Source organism: Perna viridis, chromosome 7 (assembly GCF_037379345.1).
Source record: "Perna viridis isolate PV_CMFRI_1.1 ecotype Kerala chromosome 7, ASM3737934v1, whole genome shotgun sequence".
Lineage (NCBI taxonomy): Eukaryota > Metazoa > Mollusca > Bivalvia > Mytilida > Mytilidae > Perna > Perna viridis.
Genome location: NC_142451.1, coordinates 38,681,535 through 38,701,300, shown reverse-complemented (window position 1 = coordinate 38,701,300; position 19,766 = coordinate 38,681,535). Strand labels below are relative to the sequence as shown.

The 19,766-nt window shown below is 30.9% G+C and overlaps 3 protein-coding genes across 19 annotated transcripts in view; 1 reads left to right on the top strand and 2 right to left on the bottom strand.

The window, feature by feature from the left end:
* Positions 1-821: 821 nt before the first annotated feature.
* LOC148612617 (26S proteasome non-ATPase regulatory subunit 9-like) lies at positions 822-6,179 on the bottom strand. Of its 2 annotated transcripts, none has more exons than XM_088594248.1 (6): positions 6,034-6,179; positions 4,747-4,849; positions 4,154-4,353; positions 2,844-2,945; positions 2,151-2,239; positions 822-932 (listed from the first exon to the last, which is right to left on the bottom strand). In XM_088594248.1, the coding sequence occupies exons 1-6, from the start codon at positions 6,124-6,126 to the stop codon at positions 902-904; spliced, it is 618 nt and encodes a 205-aa protein (XP_088450374.1). In that variant the 5' UTR covers positions 6,127-6,179; the 3' UTR covers positions 822-901. The 2 variants fall into 2 exon arrangements, with proteins under 2 accessions (XP_088450374.1, XP_088450375.1); XM_088594249.1 differs by having other exon boundaries at positions 5,995-6,131.
* A 1,226-nt stretch (positions 6,180-7,405) lies between these two features.
* LOC148612616 (transmembrane protein 169-like) lies at positions 7,406-14,974 on the bottom strand. 3 transcript variants are annotated; one of them, XM_088594247.1, is made up of 2 exons: positions 14,878-14,974; positions 7,406-13,303 (listed from the first exon to the last, which is right to left on the bottom strand). In XM_088594247.1, the coding sequence occupies exon 2, from the start codon at positions 13,212-13,214 to the stop codon at positions 12,546-12,548; it is 669 nt and encodes a 222-aa protein (XP_088450373.1). In that variant the 5' UTR covers positions 13,215-13,303; positions 14,878-14,974; the 3' UTR covers positions 7,406-12,545. The 3 variants fall into 3 exon arrangements, with proteins under 3 accessions (XP_088450373.1, XP_088450372.1, XP_088450371.1); XM_088594246.1 differs by having other exon boundaries at positions 14,660-14,946; XM_088594245.1 differs by having other exon boundaries at positions 14,823-14,946.
* The window catches only part of LOC148612615 (TBC1 domain family member 5-like), a 45,397-nt gene continuing 40,586 nt past the window's right edge, over positions 14,956-19,766 (top strand). For 13 of the 14 annotated variants that reach the window (XM_088594243.1, XM_088594244.1, XM_088594237.1 and 10 more), the window contains exon 1: positions 14,956-15,090. The gene's annotated coding sequence lies outside the window, so the exon portion shown is untranslated. Of the gene's footprint in view, positions 15,109-19,766 lie in introns of all 14 variants that reach the window. The other variant, XM_088594229.1, reaches the window with a different exon arrangement.

Here is a 19,766-nt window from a genome sequence, read left to right as displayed (position 1 = left end):
CTTTTTTTTTGTATGGTGTGGAACTTCAGTATGAATAAAATGATGTGGATGCAATTATTTTATCAATTAAACTACAATGTATTTTATGTCCAGCTATAAAAGGTCAAGCTAGAAAAGTGTTTCATTTGTGTGGTAAAATGGGCCATTGACAACAGAATTTGTAAACAATGGATGAGGAATTTTGGATTTTAGTCAATCCAACAATAATCTTGTGACTTATTAAGTACCAGTCCATATTAAATTCAGACACTGCCAGTGGTAAAAGTGATTCATGATGTAGAAAAACCCACCAAACAAACAATGCTTTTTCCGTCTATATATATGCTACACATTCACATAACGATCGTCTATATATATGCTACACATTCACATAACGATAATCATTTCTGCATTCAGATCTGCACTTTTTAGAATACCATACATTAATCTCCCAATAAAATCAAGAACTATAACTCTTGCAAAGTGTAAATTTCATGTACAATCTATATAAATTTCATCTTAAAAGTGCAACAATCAAATGAAAAACTTAAACTGGTTACGTGATCGGTAACTGTTTCTGAACAAGAAATAAAACAGAATTAAGTTGGTTTTTGACATGCATAGACCACCTTCTGCCTGATTTTTATAAAGACTGCTACTTAAGGTTTCAAAAAATTACTAGGAAAATAACCAACACCTTACAACTTTCTGCAGTGTGAAAAACTGATTTGAATTGTCACAGTTTGCTTATGATAGAGTTGACCAACTCAAAACTATTTTCTTTTCTGTTAAAAAGATATTGATCTCATCTAATTTAAAGCAGCCACAAAGATTGCCAAAAGTGAATGATAATCATTTAATAGAAGGAAACAATGAACAATGCATTTAACAGATGAATGAAATGTCAATATCCAAATGGTCATCATGAATTCTTCTGTGGTATAATATTACATCTGAAAAAAAAAACAAAATAAGATATGAGTACAGTTGCTTTAATTGGTGGAATCTAAAAGAATCAGGTAAAACTGAAAAATAATTATCAGGAAAAATGCATTAATTTGACAATGTAGGTACATAGTTTATTGTCTTATCAAAGACAATAGAAACTTCAGAGAATGCAAGATAGGGTACTGTAAATCTCCCCTTGATTAAAAATTGCAATGCATTTCATGTAATTTCTACCTCGAATTACTGACACCTAAAAAATCTATATTTCGATTAACATTTTGAATAAGATTTCATGACAAGAATAGTGTGTTCTATTTTTCCATGATTCACCCACTGCCTGATTCTTACAGAGAATAGTACTTAAAATACTGAAAAGAACCTTTTACATAGGGTACTAATTTCTGTGGTTTTAAAAAAGGTTTCCCGTACCAAAAAATATGAATTCCAATTGAAATGCAAAATTTTGAATGAAAAGTTAGATACTGTTATGATATCCACGATTTAATTTATATTTTAAATGTTATTTGTGAGTTAATGAAAATTTTACCAATGAACTCACAAATGCTTGCATTCCATAGCCAGGAATGAATCTCCTTCCAATAACTCTACTTCCAATTTATTTGGCACATTATTTGCAACTTAAGATTTAAGATATAACTCTTAATATTCATTTACAGTAAAACCTCTCTACACCAAACCCCTTTAGTACTGTGGAATTTGGTCGCTGTGGACAGGTGTACGATTTATCCAGGTTCGAAATATATATAAACTGACACAATGGGACTTCAAAAGTTGCCTGGTGTAGGCAGGTTTTCAGTTAATTCTTTGATTGGTTTAGACAGGTTTCATTGTATTATGTTATTGCCAGTAAACAAAACATGTCATTCATAATTGTTTTGTAACTACACCTTCAATGAGCCTGTGACATGATAGTGAAACTCAACAACAGTACTAAAAAGAAAGCCATGTAATACTCTTTACACTCATCATTATGGCTCTGAACCAATTTCTTTCACTCTAGCTCTTATCAGCTATATATCCACAGAGAACCAGCAACTATCAAACTATCAGTTCTAGAAGTAATCAATATTGCTAGTCTATGAATTGAACCTTAATCAACCACACTTGAGGCACTAAGGCTGCTACTGCATACAATTATGGTAAGCAAGGCAGTTTGATACTTAAATTAAGACTAACTTGCCAGCTAATAGCAAATAACCTACCCTAACAAGCCTCTCCCATTCCAAGTATTAGGGGTCAGTGATAACCTTATCTCACTGTTATTTCTAGATATGGTTAATGACAATGGCTTCTGAAATATAGAAAACAATGCTATATACATTTACAAGGGTGAATGAGGAAAACCTTTTTTTAACTGAAAATTTAATATCATGTAATTATTTATGATAGTGGCTTTTAAAATACACTTTAAAATACTGTTTAATTTCTGAAGGTCGGTCTTAATCTATTGAAGAAATCCACCCAATTCAATCACATTGATTTTTTTTTTCATTTTGAAATTGAAATCACTAAAAAGAGCTTTAGGTTAAATAATTTTTATCCAGTTTATCGCAATTTCATTCTGAATAACTAAATATTTCAAATAATTAATTACAGTGAATTAAACTTCATGAGTTATCTCCCATATTTTAAAAATTGTAAAAATAGCAATTTCTTTCTTCAGAGCATTTGACATCAATAATAACTTGGAAGTTGCTCAAGCTACAAAATAATAAAAATTGGATATGAACATGATGAATGAGCACATACAGTTATATGTATAGGGATGTGATCAAAATATCTAGTTCTTATTAGATAGGTCAGATTATGAGAATAGCTGTGATATTTTATCCTGAAACCCTTCTGCTTGATTCCTATAAACATTACATGTATCGGTTCTAGTAATTATAACTTACCCCTTTACTGTGTTGAACAACTGTTGCAATATCTTGTAAAGTTTTAAAATTCTGTGCTGTGATTGACCCAAACTGTAATATTTTATCTCCAACTTGTAATTGCTGAAAACAGAGCCAAAGTTATTTCAGTTTTGATCAAATAAAGAAACCTTGATAGATTTTTTTTAAAAGTGTCAACAAATTATGAAGAGAGAACTATAGAATTAAAAACTTTCTATATGTGATATCTGTTTCAGAAACCATTCAAAGGCAGAATCCTGCTGTTGGAAATTTTTCAACATTCATTACAGGCCTAATTTTACAGTTAGGTAGGGTTTGATGTCTCTTTGAAACATTTCTCATTTCCACTTTCTTCTCTAAGCTAAGCTTCGTATACGTACAGTACCTGAACCAGTCCATGCAACAAAAGCTGCAATCGGTCATTAATCATCAATCAGTTTCCAATCAGTCATTAATCTATCACACTGATCCATTAACTGGTGATTGCATCACATGACCACAGAGCGGTCAATATATTTTACGGATTCCTTTGTTTTATTTGTCAATTTTACACATATGAACATAATACAGTAAATTTTAACATCAATTAATAATTTTATTTTACATTTGTTTTTTTCAAACAGATTATCCGTTATTTTACATAACAAAACTGTGATCACTGGTCATGGGTTATCGATCTGTCAGCAATCAACAAGTCAGTGGTCATGGATCCCTCAAATGGTTGCATGGATTGTTTCAGGAATTGTTACTTTTCTAAGTACATGTATCTAATGTTACAAGATAAGTAATAATACTCTTTTTTAAGTAGCACTCCAGCTAAGGATCATGCAAAATGTGATTCATAGGTAAAAAGCCTACATATTTTCATTTTCGATATTTTGTTTGAAATGTCATAGTAAACAGCAATTAACATGTGGTTTTTCATAAAACCCGTGCTCATAGGAGATAAAAATTATATAGAGTACACTGAAGAGTTCAAAATTAAGGGAGATAACGCTGTAAATGATGCCAAAATACAAAAGAATCTACAGGATTTTCAATGTTGATTATCTCCTAAGAGCAGGCAGATTTGAATGAATAATTACACACTTCATAGTATAGACCCATAAAACAATTTAATTACAAAAATAAAAATATGTAGCCTTTTTTTGGGGTGCATCACATTTTTCAGATTTTGCATGATTCTTACAAAGACAGCTACTTAAGTTTCCACTTATTTCTATTAAATACTACATTTATGTAGGTAGTAAAACAAGCAAATGAATGATTTAAATTCAAAAATGCTTTAAAAGTATAATTTTAACACTTACTGCTGCTGAGGCCGGTGATCCATCATCCACTTTATTGACTTCAAGGAAGGGTGATAACCTTTCTTGCATTTCTACAGATAGCTGTGTTTCACTGGATGTATCCATACTCTCTTCACTCTTGGCAGCTTTTGCGGCTGCATGAATCTTGTAAAGTTCTTCTTCAATTTCTGCCATCAGGGCCTTGTGGTCATTTTGTAAACCTACAATATGTTACCAGTATGCATAATAAATGCCTTGACTTATATGTTGATACCATAGCTGAGCTCTTAAAAAAGTACATTTACTGTGAGCATAGTGTAATTAAATAATTTCAAAATAATTATAAATTTTACTTGCATATTATTGTCACAATAATTTATTTCACAGCAGACATATTCAAATCAACATATGTTTTATTTCCATATACAGTAATATCTTAAAAGAATGTGGACATGATACACTGGTTTCCTCCCAGTTTTATATACTGAACTGCATTGGAGAGTAACAGAGAGGAACTCTTCTAAAACAGCTTATAGTACAGTGTCACAATGATTTTGTCAAGTACAAATATATATCTGTCTCTATCTTTATAATATTTACTCATGATGACTTACAGATAATATCATGCCTTGCATTTCTAACTGTGTAAACATCAATATCATTTCGAGGATATCCATCTTTATCTACTAAAGGTTCTTTCATTCCTACACCTTTTTGCTGAAAAACAAATGTTCAAAAAATTGCAACAACTCATGAATGCAAAGGATTAAGAAACTGTTTCTTAAGATTAATATGCTTCCACAGACACCGACATGGTAGAGAATTTCAAATGAAAATTTAGGACCTGATATACACTGACATTGATATACTATCCCTCCTGAAAAATGAGTCTCCCAGCAGCCTGAATCGGTCACCTGGTGAAATTTTTTTTCCACAGATAAAAAATCCCCACATCAGACCTAAGGAATATTCTTACCAAGTTTTATTCTAATTTCAGAGAAGATTCTCTTAAGAAATAACATTAAAAATAGGTGAAAAAACCTTGAAAAGGGTAATACATGTAACTCTTAACATGGCTTAACAGATTAAAACCAAAAATTTAACCAGAGATAGATCTCATTATGCTGAACACTTTTATCCTGTCAGAATTTAGCTAAACTTAAAGGTTTAGGAGATACATGCAAATAACTTGTTTGACCTCTTTGTTCTATTTTTAGTAACGGTAACAATGTTTCACAATGGATCAAAAATCACCACATCAATTCTATGCAGAATACCCTAAGGAACATTCATACCAAATTTGTTTCCAATTGGTCAAGTAATAGCAGAGGAAAGGAGTTTTGAAAAATTATTAGTGACTACAGACAACGATAAGGGATGCCATGTGAAGGCAATACATTGTGTAGCTCACCTGGTCTTCCACAAGGTGAGCTAAAAATGAAAAGGCACAAGTGCATTTTAGGTCAGGTTAAAAAGGGCAGAAGGGTGTTGCACCTTCTAAATTGGGATAACAAGACAACTGCATTCTGAAACTTTCAATTCTTACAGGAGGTTTCAAACTTTCAGGTAGCCCTTCTCTCATCTCATGAATATAGATCAATACAGATACATCCGTAAATACAGCTTTTGCTTCCCTATTTTAGCATATTTCAAACAGTCTTTAAACAACTTGACACTGGTCTTTTATAAATAAGAAGTGAGGTCTTCTTTCACGTAAATTTAAAGTAAGTATGCGACACCGTGTAATGAGTCTGTCATAATGACATGACATAGCAATTTTGAATGAAATATTTTTTTCACCTCTCTGAGACTCTGTGATTGAAAATAGATGTTGACACAGCAAGTAAAAGTAATGCACGTACAAAATATCAACAGCTGAATGTACTTAGGCATTGCCTTACCGATTCCAAAACATCATTCAGTGCTTTTATGTCCGCTTCCAGTTGATCTCTCTTTTTAATAAGCCGGTTCATATTTTCTGTAGAGGCTGCCATTTTTCTTTTGACATTTCCGGTTTCAATGGTATCACTGAATACCAAAATAAAGACAAGGCAAAAGAGCACCAGTAACACTGTTCAATCATTTTGTTCACTTGAACAGCATAATTAGAGGGAAATATTAAAACAATTTGTTCTGTAAAGTGGGAAAAGTTTCATTTAATAGACATTTTTTGTTAGTGAATATCATGAAACTAAGTTCAGAAGGGTATGACTTCCACAAAATTAAATAAAATTTCCTTGGGTTATATGCATAAAATACAAACCAAGTTTTGCAAATCCTGTTCAGTAGATTGTGAGGAGTTATAACGACAAATGTTTCAGAAGTGTACTTCAAAAGGACATAACTCAACAAAATGATAGGGATAAAAAAATGTCCTGGAAATATGATCAATAATAACAACAAAGTGTGTACTTACTACATACATGTACCAAGTTTCATAAATTCTACTCAGTATTTTGAGAGAAGTTGGGATCACAAGATGATTCAGCCATGTAACCCTGGCAAGTAAGTTCAAAGGGGCATAAGTCCTACAATTATTTAAGGTCAAAATTTCCAGCCAACAAAAACAACTACATTTAACATCCTTATTACATACCAAGTTTCATGAACTTCTGATCAACATTTTGAGAAGTATTGCAACGAAAGAGAGAAGCCTGACAAGCTGAGGGAAGACACATTATAATTATTATATTTAACATCTGCAAATTAGATTCTTGGGGTATAAATATGAATAGGTTATCCTTGCATGCAAGTATATTTTGTTTTGTGAGGATTACATATGATCATTTACATTAATCTTCCACTTATGCAATAATGCCTTCTGACGTTTTAGGGTACCCATTGATTCATGCACTATCTAACTGATGTTTGTTGCAGTGTATCCATCTACACCATGAAAACTGGTTTGTTCAACAGGTCATAGTTATCCTGTCCTCTTCCATCTACCCAAGACAAGGTATTTCTAGAAAAGCAGAGGAAGCTTACCCTACCAGTGCACCTAATCCATGCTCCAAGTTTTTAGTGGAGCCCAATTTACTCATTTACTTTTGTTGCTTTGTACGCATTATATTGATTATTTTATGTTCTATGTTGTGTGTGTCTGTTTTCCATGTCTGGTCTTTGTCCCTGGATTACATTCTTTTGATATCCACTAGTATCTTAGTTCCTTTGATTACTCATTTTATTAACATTTTGTTGCTGTGGTTCTCAAGCTGTTGATTGTAATTATTAATGAGATGTAAGATTGGCCACATTTCAATCAAAAAACATGACTTAAAAAAATTAGATTTATTGTGCTGTAAAAATGACATTGCACATTCAAAAAAATAGTAATTGGAAATAATCATACAAAAGCAGAATTATGGAAGCACTAACATACAACAAATAACAAAGAAAACAAAAAAATATTTCATCACAATGGAAAGACTCTTGTAAATCCATAAGAAATGAGGATGTAAATGAAAAGTACAGTTAGCGGTACAAATATTTATTAAAAAATTAATTGTAATGGCAATTAATTCACTTAAGCAATAGCTCAGTAATTTTTGGCATCTAAAACTGTTTCACTATCACATCAGTATGCATTTTGTACCTGTTAACCTTTGGAACAGTTCATGTGGGAAATTCTCTTCCATTAACACTGTTTCATGTGGGATATTTTCTATAAAAGCCAATTTTTAAGGTAAAAATTCAATTATATAGTATTTTTCACAGAAATTATATTAACAAAAAACCTCACATGAATCTTACATTTTTATGTGGTAGATTCTGGATTTTTGATTTATTATGTAAGAGGCTTCCTCCTAATCAGGGAATCTCCCCCACCTAATGTGGGAGTAGGGTTAACAGGTATACCAACCATTGTTTCATTCATATGGAGTTATTTCCAATAGTTGGATGTTTTTTAATGCACTCCTTCAATTTTCCACCAAAATAGCTACTGCTTAAAACAATAATACACCAATACTACTTTTTTATAGTGCTTACTATAAAATCATCCATCATTCCAGTTCTCACATGTTAAGTAATTAAGTTAAAGATCTTAAGCATTATTTTTTTTCAGGAATGTATTTAAATTTAGATTAGATCAATATGGCTCTTTTTTTATATTCATTTTCTATATGTTACTACTAAACTAAGTTTTGAAGTAGCTTAAACTAAATTTAATTTTGTTCAAATCCTGATTCAACTTTGGGAATGAGAAAAATATAATTCACACTTCATACATTGTATGAGTAAATAAGAGCTCTAGACAAATGTGACAATCAAAGAAAAATTGGTTTTTTTTAATAAAAGACAATTATTTTTTAGATTTTTGATTGTTATAAAATACTCACTACCAGTAAATTTAAATTACTAGCAAATTTTCTACAAATACAACTTTTCTTCTTATGTTCTAACATACCTAGATAAAAACCTTGGTTCTATATCTTCATAAGTAGAAAACAAAGTGTTATATGGAAAAAAAGTGTAATTGCATGTACAAGTTAATAAAGACTAGATATGATTATAATGTAAAAATGTACTACATGACTACATTTACAACATATAACAAGATCTATAAAAATAAAACATGAGATAAAAGAACACCACAATATTGAGTGACTAGCTACAGGAGTTCCAGGTTAGACTGAAGTGGCAGATATAGAAAATTTGAAAAAAAAGAGGGGGGGTCATTCTCATTTTTCAATTTAATCAACCAAACTCACAGAAAAGGTGGACAGCCCCCTTATGAACAGCCTATGGGTCCAATGGTTGAAATAAGCATAATTTGGTCATTAGTTTTAACTAAATGTGACAACTTTCTAAATATTATTTATTTGACCTTTTTATGAAACCATCTAAAGGGTTTTGTGATTACAGGAGGGTGAGGAAAAAAATTTTTAATTCTGTGGGGTCAATCAAAAGAAAAGTCTACATTACATACAAGAAGAATATGTTTGAACTTTTTTTTTGTATTTTCCGATGGAAAGACTGTTCCTTTGTTTTGCCCCCATTGTATTTACTTAAACACCTCTAAAATTTATTTGGCTCATTTAAATTTGTTGAAATTTTGTTTATAAAAGAAACAAAAATAATAATTTCAAGAAATTTTAACCATCAACAAAACTTGATCATTAAGATGCTTGGAGTTTTATATCAGAATGTCACCAAAAAAAAACATTTTGCTGTTTTTACAGTTATTTCCCTTAGGTGTTGTGAACCCCCTCTAACTATTATGATTCCGTATTTCAACCAAACCTGTTTAATTTCAAGTCCAGAAATTTAAATACTGGTATCTCTGTATTTTGCACTAAGAGCAGATTTATTTTAATGGTCAGAGTAAGTCAATATCTAGGACATTCCTTAATGAATTGTTTTCATTCATAGTTTTAACAATACATTAAATTAAGTGCTGAAACATTGCTAAATGCATCTGTATATGTACTTAACACGAAAGCACAAGTTAATCTCAGGAAAAATCAAAGCCCTGATGGCATAGAACCCAAAGTCATTAGATATTTATAGGTATTTTAAAAACATAATAATACACTGATGTAATTTGTTCTTTCTGTTTTTCCAAAAAGATTAATTATTTACAATGGGATCAGCACTTTTACCACTACTAGAACTACACATCCACACAATACTGATGATTCAAAATTTCAATTTAAATTTCGTTTTCTTTTTTTTTTTGTTTCATTTTATTTCGTTATTATTTTGTTTCTCAAAGTGTAATCTTGACAACCTATTTTTACCGATGTTTGAAACGTAGCCAATCACATGTAATCCACATACGGAAATCAAAGGCATTGATAAAATATAGATCAAATTTCTATTTATTTCTTTGAATTTTTCTTTGACAATCAATCATGTAAAATGTAATTTTAATCGTATACTGTAAAAACAGGCAATGTAATTATACGAAATAATCAATTTGATACATTTTAATATTCATCTGCCAGATCTCTTATGCGTTGGTAGTACTTTAAAGGCAGTTATCAACCAGAAGTCCTTTTGACTGACATCAGATGGTTTTAAGGCTCAGAAGTCACATGACTTTCGAGTAAAATTGTTTTTGTAACTTCTATACAACATTAACAACAAAAGTGTAAACAACATATTTTAGAATAAATCTATAGCTGTCAAAAACATGATTTGATGAAATTCATATAGTCCTGTTCCCAAATGTATTATGCAGCATTAATTTTCTTGAAAAAATTGCCATCTTTTAAAATTTAGATTAATTTAGATATTATATGCCATGATCCAGCTAAATACCAACACCAATAAACATAAAATATTAAAATTTTCATAAAAATCTGGCAATTTATCACAAATTATTGCTAGCTTTCACTGCACTAGATATTTAGGCTAAATACATGTATGGCTTGAATAAAATGTTTTGTGATGGAAAGAAACATACATATGTGTAGACTACTGTATAAAAGCATTAAGCAAAGTTTTCAGGAACATAAAAATTGCATTCTTAACATCCTGACTAAAATTATCTTGACAATAAATGTCCTAGATATTGACTTTAGCAGAACCTTAAGAATAGAAGGTGCACATAATACTTTTTATTTGCATATTATTTTCATAAGGAATAAACACTCTACTGCATGGGCATTGAAAGAAAACTTCCATCTTCCTGGAAATGCCATGACAAGCTACATATGAACATTTATTAATACAAGTGTCTATAAAAAATACATGTATATAACTTGAGACAAAAAGAACACACCTGATGTAATATCATACTAATTTATAGAGAATTAAGATAAATCATAAGTAATCAGAATGGACAGTATACATACATGTACATCTACTAAACAATTATATGTGTTGTAACTGAGAAAAAATCATTTATTGAATGTCATGTGGCATTTTTCATTAATCTTTTATATCCAAAAAACAAGTAAAACAGTAGTTAACAAATAATTGACTGAGGTGGTTATTACAGTATTCTGCAGATACATGCATCAATGATTTATTTTATTTTCCTTGATGCAGTAAATTGATTTCTATAATACACATGAAAATACTTTTTATTTTCACTCTAAAACTTTTGTCACTTTGACAAAATTAAACTTTGGTAATGTGACATAGATGACAATATTTGGCACCACTGGTAATTTGTGTGTATCAACACATGTATTTCATTTACAAGAAAAGGATAAAATTTTATTTGTTTAAAAACTAATCCTACTAATATTTATATCATATAAAAAATAATTTGATACATCAACATAGATAAAACAATAAGGACCATGAAATAATACAGAAAACATGAAAAGATTTATGTCATGTGAGGAATAAGTTCAGCACACTTGTTTAAGGAGGTTGACCTAGGGTAAGGGAAACAACTCTTACAAATACCCGGAACGTTTGTATTCAGCAATTTACATCAATCTCATGTAATCATCAGAGTAACTTGGACTGATTTCATTCGGTTTCAAATGAAAGCTTGATAGGCTTTGGTGAAATTGAATTTGATACAAACATATCTCTGATTTCAAGAGTTATGTCCCTTACCCTAGGTCTACCTCCTTTACACATTCTTTGCCACTCATGATTAGATTTTGGTTATTCAATCCCTTCTTTAGAAATAAAAAAAAATCTTTGTTTTACAGATTTAAATAAAAACATACCGTAAGTAATAATTATTTCACTAAAAATAATATACATTTACAATGTCATAACATGTTGTGACATATAGATGATCTAAAAGCCACAATAACTTCAACAACCATTTTTAAATAATGTTTTCACAACCTGACAAGATATATGGCACCATGATACACAATAAAACTATTAAAATGCTCACAAATTGTTCTTTAAAGCACAACACAAAAATATTACACTGCACCTTCAAGAGCTTTTCTAAAAACTGTCCCTAAAAACCGATAAAACTTTGGCTTTAACTGATTACTAGAATAATTCAGGGTCTTACAGAACATTCAAGACTGCCATCAAAATGTCAGCATGCTTTGGAAACTTACAATTCCCTGGATTCTTTATTTTGATCATAACTGTAATTATATTCTAATTTATAATAAGTATGAACACCAATTGATAGTAATTTCTCACATCCTATAATAATTTAACATTTACATACATGTAAATTATAATATATTGTAAGAGTGATATTAAATATTGTTTTTATCAGCCTCAAAGTTTCTATTGAATGTGACATGTTCTATTATGGGTCATAAATTTTTAGTTATATGGGCGTGCTTTCAAAGCATTCAAATCCAGGTTGGTCAAGACAGAATTAGACATACTGGTACTTGAAATAAAAGGAGATAATTTGATAGTTCTGTCAAACTTTGTTTCAGTTCCCACTTTACAAGGAATAATTGAACATTATTAATTGCTAGATTAAGATTACCCTGGCTATTTTGGTTAATATTTTGTTTCTTTAAAATGGTTGCTAAGATCTAATTGGAAGATTTTCTAGTTCAGATTCATCATTTAGGGTGATCATTTCATAAGGGGAACATTGAGACAAACCAATTTTATCACAAAACCAACCATAAAATCCTTTGTCAAAGTCTACAATTTCATTTCTCCAGCTTCTGAAGTACCAAGATAACTGTATAAATGCTGCAAATACTGCAATAAATATGGAAGACAGACCCACTGTGAATGGAAACGTCAAAATCAACAAGGGACAAATTGTGACTTTATGCCACACAGTTTTTTCTTCGCTGAAAAACAGATACAGATTAAACCAAGTCCAGGCACCATAATAGAAAGAAACACACATAGATGAAATAAGGGCACATGGTATGTAGAAAAAGGATAGTAAAATAATGTGTGGTCCTCTGTTTGTTCCACAAAGACCTCCTTTCTCCGCTTCAACCATTGTGTTATGTACCTCTAATTCTTCAATTTGAATTTCGTCCTCTTCAGAAATTTTCTCCTCTGTTCTTGTAAATCTAATAGTATGCTCTTTTTTCCTTCTAGGCACGTTTCCACCTTTACAAGTATTTGGATTTGTCTCTAAACCTTGAGATTCAATTTCATTTTCTTCTTGAGATACAGTTATCTCCCCTTCTTTGTTTTCTACAGTTATCTCCCCTCCTTTGTTTTCTTCCATCTCAGGATTTTCGTCATTTCTTTACCACTGAACAGTAGCCCTTTTTAATTGTGAACAGTTGTTAAGTCACAAACTAACCGAACATTTACCTACAATAAATGACAGAGATGTTTGTGAAAAAGAAAGTCTGATAGTACAATAAATTACTGTACTTTTATTAATGCACATGTAAATAGTACATGTATATAAAATATCTTGCAAGGAACCCCTAATCCCAACCCTAGCCCTAATGTAACAGAAGAGAATTTGAAATATCCTGAGTAAAAAGTACAAATTTATGTAAAACAACATTTAACCAAATGGTAATTGAAAAAAAGAAAATAAATTGTATGCCAGTTAAGCTGTGTGTTTTTCTTTTCTGGTTTAATAGACTTCCTTATAAATATTGTTTACTGCTTTTTCTTTGAATTGGGCTAATTCATAATGAATTAGCCCCAATTAGTATAACCTTCAGGAAACGGGAGTTAAAGGTTATAATAAATAGTTTAACTAGAAAAAAATCATTTCTTTTCTAAAAAGTAGAAAATTTTGTCCAATTTTTTGTTAAAGACTGCACACTGACCCACAACTGCAAACAATCTTTGTTAAAACAAAAATACTATGATAAAAGTATTAATAAAAAAAATGAAAGACCCGTGGTCTATTTCACAAAAAAATTTAAGTGTAAAATCTGTCATAAGTTATGGCATCACAATACTTTGATTTATTATGACTTCATAACTTAAAACTAATTTTACACAGATTTTTTGTGAAAAGGACTGCAGTTCCTTCTATTCTCGAATGAGTTATTCTGACAGTTATATTGTTGTACTTAATGATTTGACATGTGAACTTGTACATACAGGATTTTTATTGTATGTGAAAATCATACAGCAGAACATGAATAGGAATGAAAGAGTTCCATCTTCTGACACCAACTAATGGAAAAATAAATCCAGAATTACAGAATTAAACTAGGTACATATAGGTGTGACATGCACAATATCAACCTGAAAGTCGTAAGTAGAACTTCACAATGCCACTAAAACTCAAACTTTTTGTATTGCACATCATTCTGACCCAACTATTGGGGTATGAACTTTTTATGCATTTTTTTTTGTACCTTAAATAACCGAAAAACTATGTGTACATGTCTGAAAAGCTAAAAATGATGTTTCTAGGTGGTTCAATAGGAAGCAATTATACCAACCGAAAATGTATTTTATTGAGGTTTTGGATAAATACACCTGATTTTCTGGAGAAAAAAAACGAGGTTTTCAGTTTCAGGAGTGTTTCTGGTTTCACCTGTCCTATATCAATGTTATTAAAATTCAGTGAAGTTATCAAGGATACATTTTATACAGCTAAACAGTCATCTTATTAACTCTGTAAATCATGGTATTTACTGGACTGAGAGTAGATCTCCCCATTTTCAAGACAGAAATTACTCTCGCCAATCTGCTTACTAAAATTTTATTCCTCCACGAAAATGGTATGATTGCTCATTTTACTTCAGTTCAGGCCTGTCCTTGTGTTAGATCGAAGTGTGGATTTGACTTCGACTTTGAGTTTGACTTTGAGAGATTGAGCTTTTTCGTCTGAGCTGATTATACATTCATTAGACCTAACCTTAAAGAATCAGACTTTCTGTGGTGATATTAACATATCACTAGGTTCTATTTACAATATAAAAAGCTGTAAATTCATCAATTTCCGGCAAACCGGCGACAAGAAATACTCGTCAATGTCACAAGTTTCTACAATCGCTGAGTGTTTTTTCAGGCAATCCAAACACTCTGAAGAGCTTGTGTGTTCTTTTTCCGGTGTAAACAGAAATTGACAAGATGTGAACTTTGGATAATTGAAGACCAACTGATGTTTATTTATCATTTGTCAGGTATTTAAAAAGTATAAAGTAATTATATTTTTCGTGTTAAACCTGTTGTTGTTACATTCATGAACAGAATATAATCACATACATGACAAATCATGTGACTAGAAAATGTCAATTTTCCTGTGAAATTAATTTCATATTACCGGCTGGATGAGTCAGTCATATTATCATAAATTTGAAACCAGAACTGGTATTATTCTGTAGTTCAAATATTGTATGCAATACTCAGGTTATTATGTACACAGACTGTCATTGTTTTATTCAGTACATTTGTACATGTACATTGTACACAACATGTAAGAGATTCTAATTTTAACATACCAGGTTTTGGTCCTAAATTGTACCTTCAAGTGACCATTTGGACACCAGAGAAATAGTGTTATTTCAAATTGTGTTATCATTTATTTTTCAGTTGAAGGAAAAATTAGATAATACAAATCACCTATTCATAATTATAATAGTTGTTTTTCATAATTATAGAATGCTAGCCATTTTAGCAAGTTTTTCAAAAGGGACGTAACCCACCAAACTTGTGGGGGGGGTCTCATCGGGTAAAGGAAGAATAATGAGTAAACATTTTTCTTTGAAACTTAAACAATTTACACTTCGGTAAGTAGCTACATGGTTTGAAATTAATTAATCAAAAGCAACCAAGTATATGTACATGTAAATGTACTTACCGCAGTTACCATATGTCAAATATTTAAATTTGAAGTCTACTGCTGTCCGCTGCTCCAAAAGCACAGTAAACCAGTCTGTCAGGTTGGAAGCTTACTTCCCTTTGCTCAAAATTTAAAAAACGAAAACATAGTTGGGAATATGAAAAAAGGTCTATTCAGAGGGAAGTCAGTTTGAATTAAAACAACTTGAAAAGGCATTATTTTCTATAATGGCCAACACAAGTGTATGCCTGTACAATGTATGTGTCTAAATGAAATGGATTTGGATGGAGGGATGAAACCATACTCTGATGTACTGCAAAACTATATGTTGCATGGTGTACGGTGCAACATACTGTAATTTTGGTATGATAAGCACTCAGGGCTTGTTGGACTGTTTTTGAAATCTTCAGTGCAGATGTAAAATAAACAAAATGGTGACCTCTTACAGTTGGGTCATGGTTGAGGATTCGTTTCTGATCAAATTAAACTGAAAGATCCCCATGCAAGCTTTAGGTCACAAATGTGGAAGTACATTTGTATTTTTAATTCAAAGTTTTAGATACATTTGTAAATGTATGAAAATTTGTCAAATTGTATCTTATTGAAAGTAATACATGTACATGTACCCATCATGAGGTGACGATAATGTTTCAGCCCTATTTGCTGCTATACTTTGCATGACAGTATATTTTGTGGAATGGTAATGTATTATCTCTATCATTTTTCTTCAAAACCAATCTTCTTCCACAGTTTACATGTACATGTACATGTATTTCCTGATTGAACCTGGAGTTACTCAAGCTCAAGTTATTACCATTGTCAATGTTTTGTACAATTTTTAGTTCCCTTTTAGCTCTTGTATCACCTTAAATATAACAAGAAATTGAGATGATTTCAGTTAAGTGATCATTCATGTACATGTATTAGTATGGAACACAGATTTAGATTTAATTTATGGTTGGTTCCAGTTCAATATTTTTTTTTACAAATTTGTATTTGTACAGGCCTCTGACTTAGTAAATTTAGTAAATCTAAGACCCTACTGTATCATTTTTTTACACTTCCAGATACATGTACATGTATTGACATGATTTTTGTAAATGGGTACGGATGAATAACAAGTAAATTTTATGTTCGGTTCTGTTGCAGATGCAGTGATGCTTGACCAAGCTTTAAAACAAACTAATAAAAAGTTCTAATCATTTTTTTTAAATGCTTTCAAATGTTGAGCTGATATTTTGTTTAGTAGTACTGTACATGTTGGTGACATATTGTAAAAATGTTTGATTTGTTCCAATTATTCATTGCTTTTTTAAATATAGGCCTTTGACCTTTGAATTTCATGAGAAATACAGTGTATTTGATTCTTTTTTGTCAGATAATTTATTTTCTTATCTTACAAAATGTATGCCAGGTGAATTACTGCTATACATGTTGTACATATATGTTCAAATTTGAATTCTGGTAAGATGGGTTAGTTTTTGACACAGTTATAGTCCTTGCAGCTAGTAGTGAACTACATGTACATGTATGTATAATACAGTATTGCTATACAATATACATGCAATACTATCACAATCTTAATTCTGTAAAACTGGCAGAAATACATTGTACATATATGTACTCTGAATATTATGCTATATGGTTTTTTTTTGTTGTTGTTTTATTTTTAAATTAATTTTACTCTTTCTGTAATTTTTTTGGCCCTGAAATGCATGTATAAAATCAATATGTTTGTGAAGTACATATATAAAGGTTAATTATTCATGTATAATTTTGTTCATGTACTATATACCATATTCGTCATTAGTGTTATTGATGTGCCATTTACCACAACTTGTAAAAAAATGTGGTATTATTGTAATATAAATGTGTATTCTTCAATTAAAAGTCACTTTACCAGCTGTTGCCTATGTAATACAGATCTGTTACAATAATGTAAAACATTGTAAGGTCATTCAATTAAATTGATAAATAGGTTAATATACAAACAGTAATTGCATATTTATTGAGGAATATTGTTCCAAACAGTATACTTTTCATATTGCACAAGTTTTTATACAGTGTTCATGGGTTCAAATCTGCTTTCAAGAGTGAAAAGTCCTGGTATTTTATACCTCCTAAACGAAAAGGTCCCCTATAATTAAGTTATGGTCCTCAATAAGATTAAACATAGATATGAGGTTCAGGATTTGGTTAAATAATATTTCAAAGGTCCTGCATAACAAAATTGAGGGTCCTTGACTTCAGACCAGGACTAATGTGAACCCCAAATGGGTTACAATGCACATACTTTGGATCACTATATGGAGGTGTTATTTGAATTTGGAATTATTTTGGAATTTAGAAAATGACACATACAATAATTTTTAAAATCAACCCTCTACTAAGGGGATTAGTCATGCTGGCTTGGCTAAGGGGTAAGGTTAATTGAATAACAAAAGGAAACGAAAACTTACTACCCCCATAAGTCATGACTGCATGACTAACCCCCTTAGTAGGGGTAAGTTTTAAAATTTTTTTTGACTTATTTTCTTTAATCCAAAATAATTCCAAATTCAAATATAATACCCTTTTTTTTAAGAAATTTTGGTTTCTACAATCACAACGTATATTATCAGTAGATCCTTAAAGACAGTTTTTGTTAAAATGTGATTGTTTCCTACTGTGTAGCGGTTTATATTCAATGCACATTAAATGAATAGGGTACGTAAGTCTTGTCACATCACTTCGTGGTTTCTTCCATTCAAATACATTGATATTTTGTCATTTACAGAGTGTTGAGTTCAGTATTACATGTGTAAAAGTAAAACATCTTTTTGTATAAAAGCACCGATAAAAAATAACAAATATATATTTCTACATGATAAAAGAGTTACGTAAAGCAAGAAATAAAAGATTTTGCATTGTAATGCATCATTTCCAGATCCCACAAGTAAACAATAAAATGCAGACCTATCTTTGGATATCAATATGTCTTACATCGAAAATTCTTTTAAGGAAAATGAAACTAGAATAAGATTTACAAACTCTGTTGGTGGATTCAGGTGGGTTTGGAATGACTGGAACTCCTCCCCCATTTCTTGGAAATCACTTAATTAGTGCAAAACTTAGCAAACAATAGTCTGGACATCCCCTCTGTAAAATAATAGTCTGGACACCCCCTTTGTAAAATATCTGGTTCTATGCCTGAACTGTTGTATAATATTCCCAAAAATATCATGAGGAATCAAATTATACTCCAAAACTTCAAGAACTTTGGGTTACAACTGAGCAATTTCATACAACTTGATCTGAGACCAGTCTCCAATCCATGAATTAGATAAGGGTTTCATTGGTTCTCAGAATGCTTTTAAACCAATGACTTAATATCGGAGCATCAGTTGATGTGTGATTTTGATAACATCACAATATGAGAACTAAGAATGCACTAGAGAGATTATCAATTTCCTAATCCAGTCAAATGATGGTTAAATCTCAAAATTTTATGAAACCAGCTATCGGTACAAATGCTTTAGTTGGTTTTGAGATCTACAGTATCTCATGATTTGACACATCAACACTTCTCTGTTTTTGATAACAAAATTATAAAAAAAAATATTAACAATTGATCACATGTACAACAAAACATGTGTAATATATCTAGACCTTGCTGGAAAGAAAGTCCTTGCTGAAAGCAATTTCTCTCATTGTTGAATAATATGAGTTTCACAGAATGATTTAAACATTCCTAATATAATTTGGACTGTATTGCTGTAAAGATATATCTGATTATTTACATGTAATATATTAATGCCTCTTATTTGAAATGCAGGATTTCCCTCTAGATTTGGAGCCAGTAGCCTTTATATAGAATGAGATCAATGAGATTATTTTCAGTTGTTGAAGGTTTTTCAATCAGAATTATCTTTGATTATTAGATCTTCAGTCTACTGAGTAATAGTATTCTTTTTATACCCAAATTCAACAGGTGGTGTGTTGGAACCACATTGTCTCAGCAACTACCTCAGCTCCCAA